Raw genomic sequence first — 17630 nt, forward strand, 5'->3', positions numbered from 1 at the left:
TGCACATGGTGTTCGTCGAACACCTGTGGTCTCAGGGAGTGTGTGCACACGCATGTGTTCATCACACGTGCACTATTACCGGGGAGGGCAGAGTTAAGGAGCCAGCCCTGGAGAGGCCGTCTGCAGAGTTTTTAAGCCCAGCTGCTTGGGGGGTGGTGGGGGTGGTTGATAACAGGACAAAGTCCGCAATTATCGTTTGAGGACTTTTTGTCATGGGGGAGGCTTTAGGGAATCAGCCCAGATGACATTTCCTTCTAATCCCCCAAATTCAAGATCGTGGGGGGGGCTGCTCTGAGGGCTAGAGGAGCCCATTTGCATGGCGGGGACCTGTCCCTTCAGACCTTTATTCTGGGGCAGAGAAAGACAGGGCCACAGGGGAGGGGAAAATCAGCCGGTGGAAGACAGATGCCGGCACAGGTACTGACTCTTCTCCTTCCTGTTTCAGCTCGGGGACCAGGGGAGGGGCCCTGTGGATCTTCCCGGGATTAAGAAGGAGGTTTGCACTTGAAACAGAAAAGAGTAGGAAGTGGGAGGACGGGGAAGTGACCTACCGTGGGGAGAGGTCAGCCGCAGGCAGTCTTGCAGGCTGCCCTCAGGGCTCAGGAAGCTACCCGACTCTGCCCTGGGGTGGAGGTCAGAACGAGTCATCCCAGTGTGCCGCTGTGGTGTTGGCTTGTTTTGAGCTAAAAGCAGCCTAGACCCTGTGGGGTCAAGAGCAACTTCTGCCCCACACCCTTAACGACTTAGAAGGATTTGAATTAGGGGCCTTGCCCATAATAAAAGATTATCAGAGAGAAGCTCTTTCCACCCAGTTCTCGGGCAGGGCAAACACCTGCTCTTCTTGTCACCTGGATCTGGCCCTTTGGAGTCCCCAAGGCGCCTTCCCTCCTCCCTAGCTCCAGATGGCACATGTACCCCTGTGTTCTCTGTCTCAAACATCACATTCGTGTGGGGTGTCAGGCCATCTCATGTGTGCAGGGTTCCCATACATACATGTGTTTAATGTGGTTATTTTCTCTTGTTAATCTGTCTCCTGTCTACCTGACTATTAGGCAGCGGAAGGACCCTAGGAAGGTGGGGGGAAGTTTATTCCCCCCCTGCAGTGTGGGTCAGCATTACTTAACGACCCCTTTGGTTGCCCTTGGAACTCTGTGTTTGGGCAAAAGAACCTCAGGTGTCACTCACCAAGTGGCTCCCACTGACGTTCTGAGGACTGAGGTCCTTGGAGGCTGTGCTGCCCACACCTAGCATGGGCAGGCTGTACCCTCGGAACTGGAATTTCCCAGAATTAGGCTCATTTACATATTCATGCCAGACGATATGCCCCCAATTTTTTTTTATATTGTGTGGTTGCCTCACCCCCTCCTGGGAACCTGGCCTGCAACCCCGGCATGTGCCCTGTTGGGAATCGAACCAGCAACCCTTTGATTCACAGGCCCATGCTCAATCCACTGAGCTACACAAGCTGGGGCCATATGCCCCCTATTTTTATTCAAAATGTGTGGTTGTCTGAGGACGGCTCCCCAAGTCCTCACCCTGGGCACTGCCCATTCTCTGAACACGGCGGCCTCTCTCCACACCCTGGCACTTCTGGCCGAAAAGCATCCCCTTCCCCGAGCATCTCGTTCATTTCTCGCTCCTCCTTACGGTTCCACATCACCTTTCTGAACTGATGTCACCTTTCCTTCATTTGTAAAAGGAGAACACTTCGGTTTAGTCTGCTCTGGCCGAGATGACAAAGTATCGCATGGTTTAAACAATACAAATTGGTTTCCTCATGGTTCTGGAGGCTGGACCTCTGAGATCGAGGCTCTGGCAGATCTGGGTCCTGGTGAGAGCCCTCTTCCTGGCTTATAGATGGCTACGTGCTCGCCATGTGCTCACATGGACTTTCCTCCATGCTGGGGCGGAGAGGGAGGGGGAGGGGGAGGGGAGGGGAGGGGGGGGAGGGGGAGGGAGAGGGGGAGACTAGAAAGAGAGCTTCTCTCAGGTGTCTCTCCTTATAAGGCACTGATCCTGTTGGATTAGGGTCCCTTCCTTAAGGTCTCATTTAACCTTAATCACTTCCTAAGAGGCCCCCTCTCCAAATGCAGGGCAGGAGTGTGAGGGTCCCACCACATTGATTTGGTGGGCATGCTCAGTCCGTAACACCGGGTCCACAGTTGTTGTTTCAGAGCCCAAGAGTCCCTAAGGGCAACATGTCAGGAACCAGAGGCTCCCACTTGACAGGTGGGGAAAATGAGTCCCTGATGGGAAAGTGACCCGCCAAATGAGAGGCGCACCCAGTTGTGTCCACCTTATCTTCACTCTCAGAGGCCAGTGTTCGGGGTAGGACAGCTAACGTGTAGGGAGAACTCTCAGGATGCGCTCATCCGTTTGGTAAGTATCCACCTGAGTCTGGGTGGAGAGAGTCAAGGCCGATCTCAGATGTCACCAAGTATAAGTCGACAGTCCCTCAGGGCCAGATATATTTTAGAATCAGATTTCTTTTCAAAACTATGAAAAGTAATACGGCCTACATTCCATTCGTTGAGCAGCGCCTTTGGGAGGCCCTGGTCTGGGCGGAACTCTGCAACCAAATGCCCGTGTGTTTCTGGTGAGAGTCTCGGCACTGGCCCACCAGGCGGGGCAGCTGCAGACAGCACCCCACCCAGGTCAGGGCTAGCGCTGCCCCGAGTGAGGACGCAGGCGGATGGATGGCCCTTGGATTGTGCGGCGTGACAGCGCACACACCAGACTCCGGTGGAAGGAGAAGTAGCCCGTGGAGGGGAGGAACTCAGGTGGGGCTGGGGGCCCCTCCCACAGCCGGTCCCTCAGCTCTTTCACAAGCTCCGGAGACACAAGGGCGGCCTGTTGCTTTGGTGACGGTGGGGGGCTCAGGCCATGGCTCTCAGGTGGCCAGAAAGACGCTCCAGAGACTTCCCACCCACTGCCTGCTGAGCTGGAAACAGCCTCACCCCCCGCACCCCCCCCCCCCCGGAGTGTGCAGATGCTTCTCTGGGATCGAGGGCATAATTAACAGCTGTCAAAGCACTGGGCTGGGTGCGGGGGTGCAGGGGTGGGGGGTTCCACTCTCACTGCAATAACTGTTCCTCAAAGGTTTCACTGTCTAGGGCAAATGTCTCCCACCTGGAGGGGCGAAAGGCCACCTTGCACAGCGAAGAGGCAGGTGGTGTCTGGGCTCGGGTGTCTGGGTTCCGTGTTTGATGTCAGTCAGCGCGCTGACAGACATCTTGATGAACTACAGAACCTCATTCATGATGGACCCGCAGCCACACCCAGTAATGCTGAATCTGGGAGCGACCTTTCGCTTTGCTCCTTGAGAGTCAAGAGACCCTTCGGTGGGCAGAAGAGATTGTTTGCTAAATTTCTTTGTCTCCATAGTTATTTTGTACAAAGCAAAAGAAGGGAGAGATGACCTTGGAGATCTCTTCATAGTAAGTCATTTTAGGGAGCTCTGCAAACAATTGCATGGATAGCCACTGGCGATGCATTGCTGAGATGGTTGTGGTCTCAGGGGACAGTGTTGCGCATGTCACCGGGGTTTTTGTTTCCATTTTGGAAGGTGCCAGAGCGGGTCACACACGGTAGGCTGATGTGGCCGTGGTAACAGTGACAATTGTAAGGAGCGCTGGGTGGTACCACTGGGTCCGTGAGACCCCTCACATTCATTCTCCCCACTGCCGCTCACGGCAGCCGTAGGACGCGGTGTCTGTCCTGATGTGGGCAGTGTGCAGGTGGACGTGCCAGCGCCGAGGGACTCGCATAGAAGAGTGGGAGGAGCGGATCCCAGAAGCCATACGTTGCCCAGAGACGCCCTTCACGTTCCCTCGTTGGCAGTGGAAGCCCGCACGGAGGCACGAGCCTTATAAGGACACCAGTCATATTGGAGTGGAGTCCAGCAGAATTCACGGTCCACCTTCAATTGATATCATCGGCAAAGACACGACTTTGCAATAAGGTCCCGTCTGTTTGGTTGGACCCTGCTCCTGGCCTGGGGCTCCTCCGACCACCCTTGCAGTTTCCTACGTGAGGACATCCATAAATATAGCTTGTTAATGAGGTGACTTTGGGGGCTGGTCACCTCCTCCCGGACCAACTATGTGATTAAGAGGTTGGGATTTCCAGTCTCACCCCCAGACCGTCCTCCTACCCCAAGGGAGGGGCAAGGGGCTGAAGATGAAATCAGTCACCTGTGGCTGACGATTCCATCAGTTGGGCCCCTGTAACAAGGGCTCCCTGAGAGCCCGCAAGACAGGGATCTAGGTGGGTGGCCACGTGGCAGTGAGAGTGCCAGGGCTGTCGTGGACATGGGAGCTCCACGTCCCTCCCCACAGACCTCGCCCTGGGCCTCTCTTCCATCCGGCTGTTCCTGAGTCATATCCTTCCATAATGAACTGGCCGTCCGGTGCCTTGTGTCTCTGAGTTCTGGGAGCGACTCTAGCAAAGTAATCAAAGCCAAGGAGGGGGTTGTGGCAGCCTCCCATCTACAGCCAGTTGGTCAGAAGCACCATGATGACTGGAACCTGTGACAGGGATCTGAAGTGGGGCAGTGGGTGGCAGTCTTGTAGGACTGAGCCCTTCACCTGTGGGACCTGACGCCATCTCGGGGTACATAGTGTCAGAATCGAGGCGAATGGAGGACACCCAGCTGGCGTTGGAGAGTTGCTTATTGGTGGAACGTCATCCCTCTCGCCTACTTGTTGGAATTGTGATCAGCACCCTCTTAGTCACGTCAAAGCCACCAGGGGTAGGACTCTTGTGTACTCTCCAGGCTGCATATTCATCCCACAACACACCCCTAGTAATGGGGTCTGTGATGCCACCTGTGGTCCTGTAACCTGTCACACCACTGTGCCATCACCAGGTTCCACACAGCCTGAGGACAGTCAGAGAAACGAGGCCTGCGTCTCTGATTATGTCCTCAAAGACAGGGGGCTGTAGAATGAAGTCCCAGATCCCAAACCTGCATTGTCCTTGGCTGTGAGCCTTAAGAGATGAGGGTGTTAACTCTCCCAGGAATGAGTAGCTCTGTTTTAGTCCAGACTCTCTGGAAAACAGAGCTGGAGGCGAGTCGTTTTCGGGAGGGAGGGAGAGAGAGGTTGCAAGTCCAGAGAGGTAAGGGTGAGGGGCATAGGCAGGGAGACCAGAAAGGAGGGAAAGCGAATTCAAAGCGATGCAAGACCAGGCCGGCCACAGCCCCTAAAAATTGCAGCAGATTCTGAAGTCACTGGGATGTCTCTGGAGAAGCCCCATGACCCACTGCATTGCAGAACAATCCCCCAGGGGTGGGTAGGGGGCAGTTCGTAGGAAGGACAGGGAATCCATCTGCCGGCCCCTTCTGGTCCCCTGTCTCTCAGAGTTAAAGTTTGCCCTCTTGGGCAGTAACTCTTCCAAAGTTCTGGGTCATGTCATCAAGCCCCCACAGGCTGCCGCCGGGCAACCAGAAGCCCGAACTCTGCTCCCTCTGAGCCAGGAAGTGGTGGGAGGAGCCAGGTTGGTTGCTGTGGCCACATCGAGCCCAGGCAGCACCTGGGGTAGAGGACAAATCCAGACACTAGGGTCTGGGGCCCACCCCACGTGTGTAGGCCACGCCGCTCCAGGCTGGGCAGCTGAAGGTCTGCAGCACCTGTTCACCTTGCACACCCAGGGGAGGTGTGGCGGAAGCTGGGGGCAGTGCAGGCCCCTGGCTGCTGGCCTGCAAAGGGCCCACAGCTGGAGGCTGGGCCAGTCTGAGGGCAGATCTGGGCTGATTCAGGCTGTACATGTCTCGACTCTGTTTAGGAAACCCTTCTGCAGGGCGTTAACACCTCACTGGCATTAATCTGTGGAGCTTTTGAAAATGTGAGGTTGATCTCGGGGGTCATCAGACACAGGAGCCTGGCGAAGCTCCCGGTGGGAGCTCTGATGGAAGCCCCCTCCTGCACCCAGTTTCACATGGGGACAGTCCCTGCCAAGTCTGTGCTCGGCATTCCTTACACGGAGGCAGAGACCAGCCATTGTAAAGCCCTAAGAGGAAACAGCCGGGGTGCAGCTGCCCTTATTTGGCTCAAAAGCCAGTGAGAAGAGTCTTCCTTAAAAAGAGCAGGGACCTGGAGATGTGCTGCCCTGGTGCCCTGCCAGCAAGGGCTTGTGGCTTCCACCGGCTGCTCCTGCCCAGCTGGCGGTTTCCCACACCACTCTCCGGTGATTCCTGCATGAGAGAAAGTGTAGGGGAGCCCAGTGTGGTTCACTGTGGAAAACCTTCCACTTGCTGGGCAGGAAAACACTCTCTTCTCTCTGTGTAGTTCCCATCTCCCCTATCTGCAAAATCCCCCCAAATCAGAGCCTTTGGCATCCATCCATCCGTCATCCATCCATTCACTTACCCTTCCATCATGCTCCCATCCACCCACCCATTGATCTATTCCACCCTTCTAGCACCCCTCTGTCTCGTACCATCCATTTATCTATCCATTCATCATCTGGCCATCCACTCAGCTACCCATTCATCCAGCCATTGTCCTGACCCCCATCCTTCTGTCATTCATCCATCTCCCCAGCCATTGATCCATCCCATCCACCACCATCATCCATCCATCCTTCTGTTGCTGGGGTTGCCAAGGAAAGACTTGACTTACAAAAGATCGCCTTGGCAAGTGAAGAGGCACCTGGGACTCCAGGAGGCAAGGTGACTTGTTCAAGGTCCCACAGCCAGTGCACGGTGGGGGCGGGACACAAAGCTTAGTTCTCTGACTCGAGGGCCAGCCTGCCCAGAAAGATAGTGCCTGTACAGTCTCGGGGCATGGAACAACCTCCCCGTCAGGAAACAGGAAAAGGCCTCTTCTTCCTGAGAGCTTTCCTGTTGTACCACTCCCCGTTCCCTGCATGTCATGAGCTCTCCATCACTAGAGGCATACAAGCTGAGACTGACGCCTGCTTGGAGGAATGCAGTGCATGGAAGACCTAAATGGTCTGAGTTTCCTCCCAGTTCTGAGGTTCTTCCAGGGCCCACCTGTACAACTGTGAGGTCCTATTTGGTTGTCGTGACGTTACGAGGAAGAAACTTCTACACCCCAAGGGGCTCTGTCAGTAGCCCATGTGTGACTAAGGCAGAGGGCACTCCTGGGGACCCTGCAACCATACGCATTTGTGACTGGCTGCTGACTTGGAGGAAGGCACTGAGCTCATGACACCATAATTATTTGGTTCTCTTGCACCGAAACACCCCACAAATGACAGTAATTATCAGGTCCTGCCTGACATGACATGTTCTTCAAAACACGAGAAGACATCGATGAATTTTCCCTCTTTAGTCCCATCCCCCTCCCTCCCCCTCTCTCTCGGCCCACCTCCCCCTCTGCTCCCTCCCCCTCTGCCTGCAGGCACCACCCTCCACTTCCCACACCCTGCCCTTTCTGCCCTCACTTGACCCCGTAACAGCCCCCGCCCCTTCCCATTCTTGGGCCAGGAGCGGACATGGAGCAGGCCACAAGCACTTGTCAACTGCTTCCCAGAGCGGGGCCAGGAGGAGTTCCAAAGGGGACTTAGTGCTGGGCCGAGCCAACCTCCATGGCTCTTTGCTGAATTCCACGGGACATGACGGGGGCCGGGATGGGGTGGCTGTCCCCCTGCCTCCAGCTCCCTTTCCTCTGTGCTGGGCTGGGGACCAGCTTCCTACACAGAGGCCCGTGAAAAACACGGGACTTGGACAGCCCCGCCCCCTTTTATAACTAGGTGGTTTTCTGACTGTTGAGTTTTAAGAGTTCTTTGTATATTTTAGATAACAGTTCTTTATCAGCTGTGTCTTTTGCAAGTATTTTCTCCCCATCTGTGACTTGTCTTCTAATTCTCTTGACATTTCAGATGTCAAGATTCAGATTCTCTTTCCCAAAGCAGATGTTTGTAGTTTCAACAGTTGAGCTTATGAATCCTTTCTCTCATGAATTGTGCCTTTGCTGTTGCATCTAAAAAGTCAGTGACATACCCAAGGTCACCTAGGTTTTCTCCTCTGTTTTCTTCTAGGAGTTTGGCTGCTTTGCAGTTTGCATTGAGGGCTCTGATCCACTTTGAGTTAATTTTTAAAGTCTGTGTCTAGATTCATTCTTCTTGCATGTGGATGCCCAGTTGTCCCAGCCTCACGTGTGGAGAAGACTATCTTTGCTGTGTGGCACTGCCTTGTTCCTTCGTCAAAGACCGGCTGACCGTATCTGCGTGGACTGTGTTCTACCCCACTGATTGCTTTGCCTACTTCTCGCCACTGGCGCACTGTCTAGATTCCCGTCGCTTCATGGCGAGTCTTCAAGCCGGTAGTGTCAGCCCTGACTTCGTTCTCCTCCTTCAGCACTCAGTTGGCTGTTCTGGGTGCTTTGCCCGCATGTAAACTTCAGAATCGGATGTCGACATCCACAGAATTACTTGCCAGGATTTTTTTTATTGGGATTGCACTGAATCTACAGATCAAGTCAGGAAGAACTGCCATCTTGGCAAAACAAGCTTTCCTACCCGTGAACATGGGCTAGCTCTTCGTTTATGCAGTTCTTCTCTGATTTCTTCCACCAGAGTTTGTCATTTTCCTCAAACGGGTCTGGTAGAAATTTTGTCAGACTTATGCCTAAGTAGTTCATTTTGGGAGGAGGTTACTAGTGTAACAATCATACGATAGTGTTTGTTTGAGTTAATCAAAGGGAGAGCCTTCTGGGTGGCCAGGCCTAATCAGGCGAGCCTCTTAAAGGGGGACTCAAGCCTTCACTGAGGTCAGGGAGGTCTGGCTGCTGGCCTCAAAGGAGATTAAGCCTCCATGAGTTCTGTAGCTGCAAAGAAGATGAATTCTGTCACGTGAGCAGGGAGGGGGGTCCTGAGCTCCGGATGAGACCCCAGTCCTAGCCATGCTTTGAATGAAGCCTGTGAGACCTCGCTTGGATCCAGCTGAGCCCTGGCCAGACTCCCGACCACGGGGAAACTGTGAGATAAAAGAAGCACTTGTGGTTTTAAGATGCCGAGACTGTGGCAACTCATCGAGAGCGGAAGCGCTGCGGACGCACTGCTCTTTGGCAAGTCAGCCGTTGGGGGACACCAATATGGGGCTTATACATCTTTTCAAATTTTTACAATGAGTATATATTAATTTTGCAATTAAAGAAAGGAAAATGCTAAAGGGCTTGTTTTTCAAACTGGTTTTTCCTCTTTGTACACTCCCTGTATGCTTTAAAAGCAAACGCAAAGGGAAACAGCATCCCACCCCTCTCCAGGGGACTGGCGCTACTCCAGCCTGTGGGCCCTGTTTCCCAGCTGTTTTTCTTTCCCCAAGAAACACAGAGGAACCTGATTTCCACCGAGGGACTCCTGTCCCTCGGCCACCGGGCAGCGGCCCTGGCCCAATGGCTCTCACATCTTCCTACACATCTGGGACGTGTGGCTGCTCTGTCATGTTCTCGTTCCTCCCACCCAGCACCCGAGCTGGATGAGTCACTGCCGAACAGAGCTGGGGAGGCGGAGGTGTGTGGACGCGCAGGGACCCGCCCACACTGGGACCCGCTCCCAGGAAGTCGAAGCCCCTCCCCTCTCCTCCCCCTCCCCCCCCCTCCCCCCTGCCTTCTTCCTCCAGTCCTCCACATTTCCAGCATCTCCCAGTCCATAAAGCCTGTTCATGCCCATTACTGCATTTGTTCCTTATAAGACCTTGTACTAGTTCCATTTTGCAGATGAAAGAAATTGAGGCATAGAAAAGAAAAAAAAAGGCTGAAGTTTCCTGGTGGTTCAGTTTTACATCCTTTTCCTCTCTATCCACCCCCCACTCTTCTCCATCCAAATGCCTGGTACCCAGCCAGTCTCCTGCACTTGACTTTGGAGACAGTTCATTCAGACAGGAGTAGGTGGGCTGAGCCTTCAGATGCACAGCAAATAATGAAAAGTCAATTTTCAATGCAGTATGGAACCGAATCTCGATGGAAGGTATTTTAAATTCGGCAAAACACAAAGAAAATTTAACTGAACAGAACTGATTATTCCATAAAACAGGAACAGATTATAGCTTACATCATTCCTTGTCTAGACAAATCACGCTAGTACTCACATACTGGTTTTAATTATGCCACTGAAATTAAGCACTCTGAAGCCCAAAATGTTATTGTTCAACAAATCAAAAAAATACATAATCAATAAAGAACAGTACAACTCAATCGCTTCCATGATGCCTACGCAGGTGGTGGGCTTCTCCCTCTTTATTTAAATAAAAAACCCACCTGAGTCAACATCCCTGCTGCTTCCTGTGTCTGACAGAAGGTCTTACATTCCCACATCACCAAGCCCCCGCGGTGCAAGCCCCCGCAAAAACAATGTACAAATGTAATACAAGGCACATGCAAGACTGAATATACCACAGCAAGGAACATTCCATTTTTAGCCAGAAAGGTCCAGACTTTCTTCCCGGTGTAAGCCTTCAGGAAATTCTCGGTGGATGTAGGCTCCTGCCTCGGGTTTCTATGTGTCAGTGACCTTCGATGAGAAGGCGGCAGATCACTTATTTTTAGCCTTTGGCACCCCAGGCTAAGCCTTCACAAAACGCAGAATGGCCGAGAGGCCAGGTGACAAAGGGCCCGGGAAGAGGAGTCTGTCTAGGGAGGACTCGGCACGTGGGAGGGGAGAAGGATATCGCAGTCTTCCCCAGCTGCTACAACGCGCTCCTCCAGGCTTCTGCAGGCCTGAGCTCAGGGCGCTGTTAGGGTCTCTGGTGAGGCCTCCCTTCCTGGCCTGCAGACCGGGCTGCCTCTCTGCAGCGCCCTCACAGGGCCTGTCCCGGGACTGCGCGTGCAGAGAGAGAGAGAGAGAGACCTCGGGTGTCTCTTCTTACAAGGGCGCTCATTAGGTTCGGGCCTCCCTTCGTGAAACCTTAATTATCTCCTTCAAGGCCCCATCTCCAAGTACAGTCACACTGGGGGTTAAGGCTTCAACATTGGGTGGGGGAGGGGCACAGTCCACGGCGGAGGGGGAGCATGGGTCAGGGGAGAGCCCAGGTGGGAAGGAATCTGAGTACTAGCCTGCAGCTGCGCCCTAGCCAGCTGAGCGGGAGGCCCGGGAGGAAGAGGGAGGCTTGTGGGGACAAATTCTGGGCTCAGACATGTCGCTAGTCAAGGCTCTGAGGCTCGTGATGGTTTGAGGAGTCCGGGAGGTGGGGGCACAGGGTATGCAGGTTTGGGGGGAGCGAGTGAGTGCCAGCCTTTCACTCCCCTCCCTCCGTCCTGCTGGGGCTGCGTCCCGCAGGGTGGGACCCCTGGCCTACCTTGCTCCTTCCGCCTCTGCTGTGAGGCTTCAGGCTGGTCTGGTGCCTCCAGCGCGAGTCTCCTCTCTGCCCTCCTCTGTTACCTGCTGGGCAGGGCAGACGCCCCTGTCCTTGACCTGTGACTCACAGCCACCTCTGTCTCCCATGCCGGTTGTCAGGGGGCACCAGCTGTGGGCTGTCTGGGGCATTTTCTCTGCTGTATTTGGCATCTGCCGCCCCTCTTCCCCCACTTCAGCCCAGGACCAGCTATCTCCCCCAGACAGGACGTTCTGGAGGCGGAGTCGGCCTCTGGATGCTAGGACGAGACTCCAATCATACTTGTTTTTACCCAGGTGATGTACTCTGGGGTTTTCTAGTTTATGCTCTGAGCTATCTCTTTTAAAAAATGCTGGTAATACTCAATAAATTCATCACACAACCAATCAACTACTGAGCAGTGACCAGAGGTCTGAAAACTCAACGCAGAGGTCGGACCCCTCCAGGGCCAACTGGGCTCCCTGCTGCCTGTTTCCCGCTTTCCCGGCAGTTTCAGGACTGCCAACCGGCCTCCGACCACGTGCCTTCCTCTGAACCTGCTGTTCTCTCCCAGGTGAGGCAGGCAAGCCAGGTGAGCGCCACTCTTTCGGAGGCCTGAGTCTCCAGGGTGGCTGGACCGGCGAGGTGTCCGGAACTCCAGGCTCCTGCTTCAGGGGTGACCATCACACGCCGCCGATATACACCCAGCCCAAGCAAACACCTGTTCCGAGCAAACGCAGCCTCTCTCCTCTCTCTGCAGGCTTCCAAACCGGTGGGCCACTCCTCAGCGCCCCCTGTAGGGACACTCAGGAACCACGACTCCTGGCTCATAGCTCGTTACACTGATTGATTACTGCAAGCTGTAACCATCGTTAGAAAAAAGTACATTCTCTGCAAAAGATGAACCCTGCTCCCAAACCCCGTGTGTGTGTGTGTGTGTGTGTGTGTGCGCGCGCGCCCGTACTTGCCATTGGACTCAATACGCATTTGAACAAAGGAAGAAATGAATGGGTATTTTTAAGCCCATTAAGCTTAGGCTAAGATACAATTGCAACCGACCTCTGCCAGTTCTAAGGAGCAACTGAAGACCAGGGAGACAGGAGTGAGTGAGGCAGGGCTGCAGGAGGAACGGGCTGTGTGGGGGAGGGGATGCCCTGCCCTGTGCTGGGGAGAAGAACTGGCCTTAGGGCCGTGGTGGGGGGCTCGGCTCAAATCCCGGCTCCGCCACTACCAGCTGCGCGACCGGGAGGTGGGAGGCAAAGCGTGGGAGCCGTGACAGGAGGCTGCCCGGGGGCAGACCTCGGCTTTGCCACTTGCTGGCTGAGTGATCTTGGCCGGCCGCCTGACATCTTGTTTCCTCAGAGAGACACTGAGGATTAAATGAGGAATGTGCAAAGCATTCGGAAAGCGCTTGGCTCGTGGTGCCTTTATAACAAATATTATTACTGCTCAACCTTTCGGAATCTGGATTTCTGACTCGGTAGTAGCAGGTTACAGGTTTCTTTTAAATAGAAAGGAAATAACATGTGTAAAACGAAGTTTCCCCGAACGGTACTTTCTCAGTATGATGTATTCTAATATACTATCTCATTAAAGAAAAGAAGGGATTGTCAGTGAGCTGGCGAAGTGATTTCGTGATCCATTAATGGATTGAAACTCAAGTTTAAAAAAACGCAGCCTACAGAACATATTTTAAGACTTCGTTTTTCAGAACAGTTTTAAGTTCGCAGTCAAATTGAACAGAAAGTACAGAGAGTTTCCACAACCCCCCTGCCCCCACAACTTCCCCCCCCCAACACCCCCACCAGAGGGGGCCATTGTTACAACCGATGAACCTGCCCTGAGGCATCATTATCACTCAGTCCCTATTTACACTGGGGGTCGCTCTCAGAGTTGTACCTCTGTGGGCTTGGACAACCGTATAATGACATGTGTCCATCATCAATGCATAATACAGGTGACTCCACTGCCCTAAAACTTGTCTGTGCTCTGCCTGGCCATCCATCCCTACATAAAGAATGGGTTTTTTTAAAAGATTTTATTTATTTATCTTTAGAGAGGAAGGGAAGGAGAGAAGGAGAGAAATATCAATGTGTGGTTGCCTCTCGTGAGTCCCCTGCTGGGAACTGGCCTGCAACCCAGGCATGTGCCCTGACTGGGAATCAAACCGCGGGTCACAGGCCCGCGCTCAATCCAGGCCAGCCAGGGCCAGAATGTTTTTTTTTTTAAACCCGGTCCCCTGGTCACAGGTGACGCTGGATAATTTGCAGTGTAGGTGATGGAAGCTGGCGCCCTCGCCTAGAGGCATCTGTGGCCACAGGCTGGGAGAAAGGGGAGGCTGTGGGACACCATGCAAGAAGGACAGGCAGGCCCCCACGACAGATGGGGAACGGGGTGGCAGGAGCCGTGGACACTCGGGGCTCTGGGAGCTAGTAGCAGCGGCCCTGGGCTGCGGGGACGCGGGAGGCGGAGGACAGCAGGACTGGGAGGTGGAATTTCAGGCTGGTAACCGGCGTGCGTCGAGCAGCCGGGCCCGTGGAAAGCTCTGAATTCAGAGGAGCTGGACTGTACTCCCGTCTCACTGTGTGACCGTGGGCAAGTCCCTGCTCCCCCCTCCACCCCGGGCGCGGGGCTGGGCCGGACATCCTCGCTGTGCGGCATTCGGGTGAACATGGAAAAGCGCTGCGGGGCGCAGGGCAGCGTTAGAAGGAGGTGCAGACGCTCCCGAGGGCCGGGTGGCCCGGCGGACCTCCGGCGCAGGAGCAGCCTCTGAGGGGCTCTCTGGGCACGTCTTCCCACAGAGCAACAGGCAGGTAGCGTGCTCTCTCACCATCTGTCTTCTCGCAGAGAAACTTCCTGGCCTGAGCCCGCCTGCCGCTTTAAAGGCCGGGGTCCAGGCCCTCGGGAGCGCGCGGCGCCGGGGAGGGGCGGGCGCGCACGGTGGCGGCAGCTGTGCCGGTCTCTCCAAGGGTTAACCCGTCCCCGGCAGCTGCCGCGCGTGCCTTGCAGAATCTCACCAGAAGAGGGTACAGTTTGAAAAGCTCTTGACGTCAGGCTGGAATCCCTATTGTGTTTAGAAACGGCTTGGGCAAAGCGAGCCCAAGTTGGCTCTCCAGACGCCTCGGGGGGCTGCGAGGGTCCGGTGGCTCTGGGACGCGTCCGGCGCTGGGGGCGCACGCGCGGGGGCCGCACCGCTCCCGGACCCGCCAGCCACTGTCGGCGCGCCCCGGGGCGGAGGACCGTGCCTGCCACTCGCCAGAAGACCCCACTTCTGTAGGAAGCTGAGCCCAAGGGGCGGATCGCCAGGGAGCCGAGGTGAGTGCCCACGGCAGGGCCGGCGGCCGCGAGAGCGCCCCACCAGCGCGCCTCTGCGCCCGGATGCCCGTCCGGAGCCTCGCCGCCGGGTGCATGCCTCCTCCGCGGCGCGTCTCCGCCTCCGCGGGTTGCTCCCCTCAGTGACCGCCCTTCCAGGCAGGCGAGCGCCGGCTGGGCTTCCTCGAGGGCCGCTCACTGGTGGGACCCGCGGACCCCCAGGCGGTGGTGGTGGCGGCGGCGGCGGGGCACAGAGCCGGGAGGATGGACGAAACCACGGAGCGCAGCCTCCCGGAGCCCGGCAGCCAGGACTCCCGGGCTGGCGACGACATCGAGATCATCGTCAACGTGGGGGGCGTTCGGCAGGTGCTGTACGGAGACCTCCTCAGCCAGTACCCCGAGACCCGGCTGGCGGAGCTCATTCACTGCCTCGCGGGGGGCTACGACACCATCTTCTCCCTGTGCGACGACTACGACCCCGGGAACCGCGAGTTCTACTTCGACCGCGACCCAGACGCGTTCAAGTGCGTCATTGAGGTGTACTATTTCGGGGAGGTCCACATGAAGAAGGGCATCTGCCCCATCTGCTTCAAGAACGAGATGGACTTCTGGAAGGTGGACCTCAGGTTCCTGGACGACTGCTGCAAGAGCCACCTGAGCGAGAAGCACGAGGAGCTGGAGGAGATCGCGCGCCGCGTGCAGCTCATCCTGGACGACCTGGGCGTGGACGCGGCCGAGGGCCGCTGGCGCCGCTGCCAGAAGTGCGTCTGGAAGTTCCTGGAGAAGCCGGAGTCCTCGTGCCCGGCGCGCGTGGTGGCCGTGCTGTCCTTCCTGCTCATCCTCATCTCGTCCGTGGTCATGTGCATGGGCACCATCCCCGAGCTGCAAGTGCTGGACGCGGAGGGCAACCGCGTGGAGCACCCGACGCTGGAGAACGTGGAGACGGCCTGCATCGGCTGGTTCACGCTGGAGTACCTGCTGCGCCTCTTCTCCTCGCCCAACAAGCTGCACTTCGTCCTGTCCTTCATGAACATCGTGGACGTGCTGGCCATCCTGCCCTTCTACGTGAGCCTGACGCTCACACACCTGGGCGCCCGCATGATGGAGCTGACCAACGTGCAGCAGGCGGTGCAGGCCCTGCGGATCATGCGCATCGCCCGCATCTTCAAGCTGGCGCGCCACTCCTCGGGCCTGCAGACCCTCACCTACGCCCTCAAGCGCAGCTTCAAAGAGCTGGGGCTGCTGCTCATGTACCTGGCGGTGGGCATCTTCGTCTTCTCTGCCTTGGGCTACACCATGGAGCAGAGCCACCCAGAGACGCTGTTCAAGAGCATCCCGCAGTCCTTCTGGTGGGCCATCATCACCATGACGACAGTGGGCTACGGTGACATCTACCCCAAGACCACACTGGGCAAGCTCAACGCGGCCATCAGCTTCCTGTGTGGCGTCATCGCCATTGCCCTCCCCATCCACCCCATCATCAACAACTTCGTCAGGTATTACAACAAGCAGCGGGTCCTGGAGACGGCCGCCAAGCATGAGCTGGAGCTCATGGAGCTCAACTCCAGCAGCGCCGGCGGCGAGGGCAAGGCGGGCGGCTCCCGCAGCGATCTGGACAACCCGCCGCTGCCGGAGCCCGAGGCCGGGAAGGAGGGCAGCTGGAGCGGGCTGAAGATCTCCCACAGCGACACCTTCATCCCCCTCCTGACCCAGGAGAAGCACCACAGGACCCGGCTCCAGAGCTGCAAGTGATGAGGGCCGTCTGGGCACAGGTGCAGGACGGTGTGACTGGTGCCAGTGACTGCCCGGAGGGGCTGCCCTTGGTCCCCCAACCCTGTCGTGAATGAACCCTCAAGGCCCTCTCGGGCACCTCTGATGAGGCTGGGTAAGGCCCCTGCGTGTGGCTGGCTGTCCAGGAGCCGGAAGGGATGGGGGGAGGGTGTGCAGGAATTGAGTGCAGCGTGGGGTGATGGAGGCGTTGTTTTACGGATGGCAGGATCCCTCATCCAGCTCTGTATCTCTTTCAATAAAGCCCCCTGCTCTGTGTCCCCACCCGTGTGGCAGGTTCTATCACAGGCTGGGGAATGCCCCCCAAGGTGTGGGTGGCCCAGGCATGCCCCTGTGCCAGGCCGGGAGGTAGGTGTGCAGCCCAGAGGAGTTATTTTTAGTTGAAAACTAATTGAAGAAGTGCTCATACCCAGGGTTCAGCGCCAAGGAGCCTTGCCACATTCCACGGGGCTGTGTGCCCGAGACTCGGGCTTCCTTCTGAGGAAAAGCGTGCTCCCTGGGCGCTCCCAGGATGGAACAGGTTCCCAGGGCTGGGCCGGGTTCCCAGGGCTGGGACTGCCAAGCAGTGTGGTCACCATCTATGCATGGCCCTTTTCACACTTCTGTCTGTTCCTTCCATCAACCCTGCTAGCTAGGTATCCCCACTTTACAGCTGAGGAAACTGAGGCCCACAAAGGAGGGATTCTATCCCAGATCTGATGATCCCAAAGCCCTTGCATTCTCTCTGATACTGAGTGACCTCAGGAAGGAGGCATATTCTTAGATCCATGAGAGGGAGGCTGGTTCTATCGACCAGGGCAGGTGTTAGGCTTCGTCAGGGTGGGCGAGCCTGTTCTCCAGCCCATCTAGAACCTTCTAGAACTAGTGCCTCTGAGGTATCAGCAGATGGGCAGGCCTGAGCATGCCCCGGGTGGCTCTCTGCCAGCCTGGTCTGAGAGCCCCAGGGAAACGGGGACAGGCAGACCTGGGTTTGAAGCCAGAGGAATGAGGAAGTGATTTCTGAGACGCCTTCTAGCTCAGCTTTCTCTGCTGTCCCTCCCCCACTCCCTGACCAGCTTTGTGGTCTCCGGCCTGTCCATTAAACTCTCTGATCTTCATTCTGGATATGCCTCAAATGGGAATATTAGTATTACCCTCAGAGAGTCCTGGTGCTTCGAACCATGCCTGGCACATAGTAACTGCTCAGTAAACAGCATCCATCCCTGTTCCCCTGGGCTGCTCACTTTGGCCTCCGCAGGCCAGGGCTGGACCTGCA

The 17630-nt window shown here is 56.1% G+C and overlaps 1 protein-coding gene across 1 annotated transcript; it reads left to right on the forward strand.

Annotated features, from left to right (window-relative positions):
* The first annotated feature begins 14313 nt into the window (after positions 1–14313).
* Positions 14314–16639, forward strand: KCNF1 (potassium voltage-gated channel modifier subfamily F member 1). Its single transcript, XM_037049029.1, has one exon. It carries the CDS (start codon positions 14852–14854, stop codon positions 16337–16339), a length of 1488 nt encoding a protein of 495 aa, XP_036904924.1. The 5' UTR covers positions 14314–14851; the 3' UTR covers positions 16340–16639.
* The last annotated feature ends 991 nt before the right edge of the window (positions 16640–17630 follow it).

Source organism: Sturnira hondurensis, unplaced genomic scaffold (genome assembly GCF_014824575.4).
Source record: "Sturnira hondurensis isolate 20B ecotype Veracruz unplaced genomic scaffold, ASM1482457v3 Scaffold0006413, whole genome shotgun sequence".
NCBI classification, from domain to species: Eukaryota; Metazoa; Chordata; class Mammalia; order Chiroptera; family Phyllostomidae; genus Sturnira; species Sturnira hondurensis.

What these genes read in the sequence shown, in the direction of transcription:
- KCNF1 (XM_037049029.1), top strand. Translation starts at nt 14,852, where the DNA reads ATGGACGAAACCACGGAGCGCAGCCTCCCGGAGCCCGGCAGCCAGGAC.